At 46.1% G+C, this 7,182-nt stretch overlaps 1 protein-coding gene across 1 annotated transcript; it reads right to left on the bottom strand.

Moving 5' to 3' along the window:
• Positions 1-619: 619 nt before the first annotated feature.
• On the bottom strand, positions 620-4,610 carry GHSR (growth hormone secretagogue receptor). The gene is made up of 2 exons (XM_032258295.1): positions 3,772-4,610; positions 620-1,652 (listed from the first exon to the last, which is right to left on the bottom strand). The coding sequence occupies exons 1-2, from the start codon at positions 4,565-4,567 to the stop codon at positions 1,348-1,350; spliced, it is 1,101 nt and encodes a 366-aa protein (XP_032114186.1). The 5' UTR covers positions 4,568-4,610; the 3' UTR covers positions 620-1,347.
• Positions 4,611-7,182: the final 2,572 nt, after the last annotated feature.

Below are 7,182 nucleotides of genomic sequence, written 5' to 3'. Positions count from 1 at the left end.
GAATATTAACACATGCAACTCAATTTAAAAATGTATGTTACACATTTCATATCCATTCTCTTCTGAGCACACAGAACAGGACATTTAGGTATGATTTTTTAGTATTCATCACTCTGAAAGTCTGCTGTGTGAACATCACTATAAAAACATTTTAGGAAAAGGATATTTATTTTTAAACATTTTCTATAAGGTGAATGATAATTTTGTATATACTCTAGAGCCACACTGTTCTGGGTGGTAACCTCGAGCTGTTGGATACTTGCAATGTAACTAGTGCAACTGAAGAACTGAATTTTTCTTTTCTTTTCTTTTTCTTTTTTTTTTTTTGAGACGGAGTTTCACTCTTGTTACCCAGGCTGGAGTGCAGTGGCGCGATCCCGGCTCACCGCAACCTCCAACTCCCGGGTTCAGGCAATTCTCCTGCCTCAGCCCCCTGAGTAGCTGGGACTACAGGCACGCGCCACCACGCCCAGCTAATTTTTTTTGTATTTTTAGTAGAGACGGGGTTTCACCATGTTGACCAGGATGGTCTCGATCTCTTGACCTCGTGATCCACCCGCCTCGATCTCCCAAAGTGCTGGGATTACACCCAGCTGAGCCACCGCACCCAGCCAGAACTGAATTTTTAACTTTAATTAATTTTAAGTTTAAAAATTTACAGTTGTTTCGTTATTGGAAAACTTTTAAGTGTGTTTAGACAACTTAGGTTGTTGAATCTACGTTTTACTTGTAAATTTTATGAACTCTAAATACATCAAATATTACTGATGAAAACAGTGTCCAAATTGAGGGATTCTGTAAATGTAAAAAGCATGCCAGATTTCAAAGAGTTAGTGTGAAAAAAAGAATGTAAATTTATTTTTAATAACTTTTTCATGTGCCTTATGTTATATTTCTCTTGGATAGCACTGCTCTAGAGCTTTATGAAAATTGCTGGTTTTTAAAAGTTATACTTTAAAATTTTTATTGTAAAGTGATTCTTTTAACCAAATAATTTTGATCATTATGAAAAAGCAAAGCAAATTTGTCTTTACCCACCTTGAAGTGCCCTAATTGCTCACTCTGCACTTCCTCCTTTCTCTGAATTGCAAAGCCCTCACCAGCACCCACAGCAGAATGAAAAATCATAGGCAGTGAATATGCAGAAATAGTGTATGAGAGCACTAATAAGTGTGCAATCAAATCAAACTGCTCACACCCTACAAATGATGTCTTTTTTCCCTCCCAGTTGTTTCAGGATCTACATGTTCCTAATTCCAAAATTAACCTTCAGCTTCCTCCCAAATTCTGCTCTGCTATGGCTTCCGGTTTAGAATAAGCAGTGACTGTAATCAGCAATGTGCTAGGTCATGTATTAATACTAGATTCTGTCCAGGCCCGAGAACTTTCATCCTTCAGAGTGGAGAGCTTTCTCTGGGAGAAGGGTTCGAATCCCAGAAGTCTGAACACCGCCACCCGGTACTTCTTGGACATGATGTTGTACAGAATAGGGTTGATGGCAGCGCTGAGGTAGAAGAGGACAAAGGACACGAGGTTGCAATACTGGCTGATCTGAGCAATCTCCAAGGAGCCAGGCTCAAAGGATTTGGAAAATAAATATCGCCCTACGTGGAAGGGCAGCCAGCAGAGGATGAAAGCAAACACCACTACAGCTAGAAGGACAATGGGAGAGAGATAATCAGCTCAAGAAATGTCATAGCAAATCACATTCTATTTTTAAGACTTGGTTTTGTTTCATGGACTATGACCATTGACTTCAGAGAAACATTGTGGTCTCCTTTTCCTCATTCCTACATTTTAACAAAGATTCAGTCTGTCTAGACCAACAGTTCAACAATTTTTACCAAGCTTCCCAGTCATTTCTATTTAACAACTACCTGAGTGATTTTGTGTTGAGTTGACATATTGACTCAACTGACTAGACCATTTATTCACAATAGTCCAGCGGTTGTTATGTGTTAGACAGACATATAAAATTGTTGTACCCAACCACAGCTGTGTATCTGAGTCTCCTGGGGCACTTTTGTAAACAATGCAGATTCCTTGGATGTAGTATAGACTCGGTCAATTTAAATCTCTAAGAGGGAGATCAGGGGACACGCTTTTCCTTTTCTTTTTTTCTAAAGTTTCACAGAGGATTGAACATACAATCAGGATTAAGAATCACTGAGATGGGTGATTCTATGCCACCTACAGTAGATATAAGTAAGGCTGTTATTAAACCAACTCATATAAATTATCATCCATCCAAGTCTTCATTTTGCCTGTGTAAGATAATTAACGATGTCTAAGTTTTTAGGTTGTTTGAAATTCAGAAATCGGGGAAAAATAATAGCAAATAATTTTTCAGTCTTTGTAACATTTTAGTGATCCCCTTCAAATTGTCCAGGAAGAAGAAAGTTAACATTGGTGTTGAGACACCAATGAGGAAATTAATGGCTTGAAAATAAAATTGGAGGAAAGTATTAAACTCGTCCTTAAACCTAAGTTTATAGTAGCAACTTAACTGCCACAGGAACAATCTGAATCTCATAGGTGAGAGCTGAGAGTCCTCTAACACTAGTGGGCTTAGAACCTATGAGTTCTAACCATGAGAGTCACTGGTCCAGAAAATAAAATCTTTGACATTCCTTTAATAAACTCTATCACTTTAATATGCAAGATCCAGGAATTGTAAAATTGGAAATATGAAATCATCCTGGAATGACTTCTAAGAAGCTTTAAAATATGTCAGTAAGCATGAAGTCTTGACTATAATATCTAAATAATAAAATATACAGACCTTGGTTTTGAAAATGCAAGTAGAATTAATATTTTGCTGGGATATAAACACATTTTTTATTACTCACTTGTACCAAACACATATACTTAAAGTCACTGAATTTGTGCAATAAACATTCTGCAAATCCAGTTATGACATTGTACCCAGATGTTCCTGAAGGGTCATTTGGGGAAGCAGTAAATTCTGTTGGTTTCCACAAAGTCTCTTTTTCTCCTGTTGGAGCTTTGTTTATTCTAGCTTATCTTTACCTTACCCTACTGTATCCTACCTGAAGAGGCAGGTAATCATGAAAACAAATGAGACTACTGATTTGTCACTGACTTCCTTACAAAGCTGTATAAACAGCAAAAGGTAAACAGAATTGATGCAATTATCTGAAAAAATGCAGAGCAGAAAACAAATCACAATATTGAAAGAAAAATGAATAATCTCTAATAGGTGTATCCAAATTGATCATGTCTTTGGTTGAATTTACCACTGAATACTTTCTAGATCCAAGCCCTGCTTTTCTTAATGTAACCTAGATATTCACAAATCCTATTTGAGGCAGGAAGTCAGTCCTCACTTTTAACGCTTAAGACCACAATAGACTTTTATGAGATATCTCAATTTTAAAGTGGAGTTCCTAGGCTGATATAAAATTCATTTTAGGGAAATACAAATGTGGGACATTTTTGCATGAAAGAGAGAAAGGGGAGACAGGAAGAAAGAGACACAAAGAGGTAGAGACGGTAAGAAAGAGTCAAGACATGGACAAAGGGGGAGGAGAGAGTGACAGAGACACAGAGATCGAGAGACCAAAGACATCACTCAAGAAAGCAAGGGGAGAGAATAATTGAGAGACACGCAGAGAGACAGAGGCCCAGAGAAACTGAAAAAAGAGGTAGAGGCTCAGGGGGAAATAGAGATGGAGACTCAGAGAGAAGGGAGAAGGCACAGGGAGACGAGGGGACCCGCGAGAGAAAGCTCGAGCGCGCTCTGAGACCCACCCAGCATTTTCACGGTTTGCTTGTGGTTCTGGTCCTTGAGCGAGGCGCCCACGGCAGCATCGCCGCGCTTCCTCCGCCACAGCTTCCTGCCGATGAGACTGTAGAGGACCGTGAGACAGAAGACAGGAAGGAAGAAGAAGACGCTGGACACCCACACCATGACCGTGAGCAGTCCAGAGCGCACCGCGAACTCGGTGGGGCGGCACTCGTTGGTGTCCCAAGGGTCGGTCCCGTTCTCATGCTCCACCCCGACTAGCACGAAGATGGGCCCAGCGCTGCAGAAGGCCACGGCCCAGATGACGAGGATGACCAGCTTCACCCGGCCCTTGGTGACCACCACCTTGGCCCGCAGCGGGAAGCAGATGGCGAAGTAGCGCTCGACGCTCAGCGCTGTGATGGTGAGCACCGTGGCGTAGGTGCAGCTCTCGCTGACGAATTGGAAGAGTTTGCAAAGCAGGTCGCCGAAGTTCCAGGGCCGGTACTGCCAGAGGCGAACGAGGTCCAGGGGCATGCAGAGGAAGATGAGCAGGTCGGAGAAGGCCATGCTGGACAGGTAGAGGTTGGTGGTGGTGCGCAGCTCGCGGAAGCGCGACACCACCAGCATGGTGAGCAGGTTACCAGCGATGCCCACCACGAAGAGCGCCACGCAGGTGGCTGTGACGCCCGCCAGCAGCGGCGCAGTGAAGGGCGGCAGCAGCTCGTAGCCCAGAGAGTCGTTGCCGGGGGCTGCATTCCAGTCCAGGTCCGCCAGCGTGAGGTTGAGCCCCGGCTCTTCGCTGGGCGTCGCGTTCCACATGCTGCCGGCTCAGCCGAACAGTCTCTGGGACCTGACAGCGCTGGGAGAGTGGACCAAGCTGGCTCCCGAGGAGGTCCCCTTAGGCGCGGGAGGGCGCGAGGGAGGAGTGGGTGCAGACGCGGAGGCAGGATGCTTGGAGACGAAAGAGAGGGAGGTGAGAGGCAGAAGCCGAGGGAGGAGGTGAGGTCGGGACGTGGAAGAGGGAGAGAGACTAATGGTCAGCGGGTGAGTGACCCACCGCTTTCTCTGGCACCTCCCCTTTCCCCCACCGTCTCCCCCAAAGTTTCTCTCTCCCAACACAGCCTCCGGCCGGCGCCCACACACATACCTGTCACCAGCCCTGCCTTGTATTCGCATTCTCGCCCCAGCTCCATCTCGCACTTCCCAAAGCGTCCCAGCGCGTGAGGACCGCAGGGACCAGGCGCCGCGAAGCGGGAGCCTGAGAAGCTCTCTCCGGAGCCCTGAGCGACGCTGGGCTAGTGTGCCCCGGAAGAACAGGTCGCACCCGGGGGTTGGGGGTGGGGAGAACACCTTTAGCAGCTGGGACCTGATTTCTTTCTCCACAAGGGCTAGAGCTGGTTATGGCCCTGGTGGGAAGAAAAAGCGAGCTTGCCCAACCCAACTTGAGAAGGATAGAGAGAGGAGAAAAAGAAGGACCTTGTGTTTGTATCCATACCAATGAGCACCGAAGAATAATCTCACACAGTTCTAGAACTCAGGTTCAGCGATGTGACTACTTGTCCAAGGTCACACAGCAAGCTGGGGTCTCGGGGACCAGTGTTGAATCTCCCACTCGGTTTCGACTGCTGAGCGCATGGGGCAAAATGTGTGAATAAACCCTGTCCTGAATCCCAGTTTTTTGTATCACTTGGCGGTGATAGAGGGTCTGCTGTAGGGGAAGTTACTTTTGCTTGATGCAAACCTGGTGGCGGGGTGCCGAGGGTATCGGGGAGGGAACAGGAGAAAGGAAAAAGGCAGAGTTGGAGGTGTGTGGAGCCAGCAAGAAGAGGCGATGAGGCAGGCACGTGGATAGTGTGCAGGAAACATTTTTGAGCATCATGGAGAGAGATCAGCCATTTGGTAGTCGTGTTCCCTTGGGCAAGGTCTTCAACCTCCTGGGCGTGACTTCTTTTTCTTTGAATTGCAGTGTTTTGTGCGGACCACTGGGGGTGAATGTCAAGTGTCAGGGACCACCGGAGGCATTCAATAAACAGGAGACGCGTTGTTGAGAAGTAGAAGCTTGCCGGTGGGAATAGGTCAAAGGCCAACCCTACACTAGCCAGATGGCCCTCAGGAGTCTGTGCGTCTCCTGCTCAGAGGCAGAAATCCACACCCGAGGACGTGAGGCTGCCGGTTGCCAGCGAATTCCCAAACCCGAGCGGCCCCTCCCGGCCCACCAACTTCGGGACCGCCGGGAAACAAGTTCAGCACCGCGGCCAGCGCCACAGCCCTCCTGCCGCACAGCGCAGCTCCAGGGGCGGCTGCGCATCACTCACCTGCTTCAACGCACGCTTCGAACGCCTCGGTGCTACCCCACGGAGGAGCGGGGCAGACTCCCCCGAAGCACAGGCCGGCGTTAGCTACTGCCTTGACCACACACATCGGCGTTCGCCCAATGAGATGCCACCTACTGTGTATGGGAGTTTTCCCCCCAGCTGAACGCGTTTGTACGTGCCTTTCACAGACAGTTTGCACCACCTCTACACCTAAATTGTTAATGCCTAAAAGTCCACAAAGACCTAAGACTGAATGTGTGCACGTGTGCGTGAAAGACTCCATACAGTAAAAGACTACACGAGAGGAGAGAAGTTTCACACAGGAAATTTAACATAGTGGCTTGGTTGCCGCTGGTGTGTTAGACATTGGATCAAATTGAGGTTTTGTTGTGTGTGGGTTTTTGGTTTTTTTTTTTTTTTGAGACAAAGTCTCTATCTGTTGCCCAGGCTGGAGTGCAGTGATGTGATCTCTGCTCACTGCAACCTCCGCCTCCCTGGTTCAAGTGATTCTCCTGCCTCAGCCTTCCTAGTAGCTGGGACTACAGGGGCCCACCACCACGTCCGGCTAATCTTTTGTTTTTTTAGTAGAGACGGGGTTTCACCGTGTTAGCCAGAATGCTCTCGATCTCCAGATATCGTGATCTGCCCGCCTTGGCCTCCCAAATTGCTGCGGTTACAGGCATGAGCCACCACACTCAGCCACAAATTAAGTTTTAAAAGCATTAATTTCAGACTACTATTTTTTAAATGTTACAACTAAGTCAAACCACCAATTACTAACAAGTTTTTATTTAATCAGTAATTTTGACTTTGCTACTCTCTGCCCTATATTACCAGTAGATTTATGTATGCGGAAAGAAAGGGAGAGAAAATAGACTGGGATAGATCAGAATACAAATGGGAAGTTATTGTCTAAGGCTGAGAATCAGGAAAATACTGTGGGATATTTTCTAGTCTACTCAGTGCTAAAGCTATGGTTGATAGGTGAAAAAACTTGAAAAAAAAAAAAACACCAAAAAACTATTGTGATCGATTTTTTTTCACGTTAGCTAAAATAGTGAAGCATGTAATGGCACTCAGCCAGTTTCTAAAATATGGACAAATCTATATTGCGAGACC

Source organism: Sapajus apella, unplaced genomic scaffold (assembly GCF_009761245.1).
Source record: "Sapajus apella isolate SASKATOON/1434 unplaced genomic scaffold, GSC_monkey_1.0 scaffold101, whole genome shotgun sequence".
NCBI lineage: Eukaryota > Metazoa > Chordata > Mammalia > Primates > Cebidae > Sapajus > Sapajus apella.
This window is presented reverse-complemented; position numbering and strand designations above follow the sequence as displayed.

Bases quoted from the DNA above. Each gene is read 5' to 3' on its own strand.
- GHSR (XM_032258295.1), bottom strand. From the start codon at position 4,567: ATGTGGAACGCGACGCCCAGCGAAGAGCCGGGGCTCAACCTCACGCTG. The intron at 1,653-3,771 runs GTGGGTCTCAGA...TTGTCCTTCTAG, and splicing joins GCAAACCGTGAAAATGCTGG to CTGTAGTGGTGTTTGCTTTC.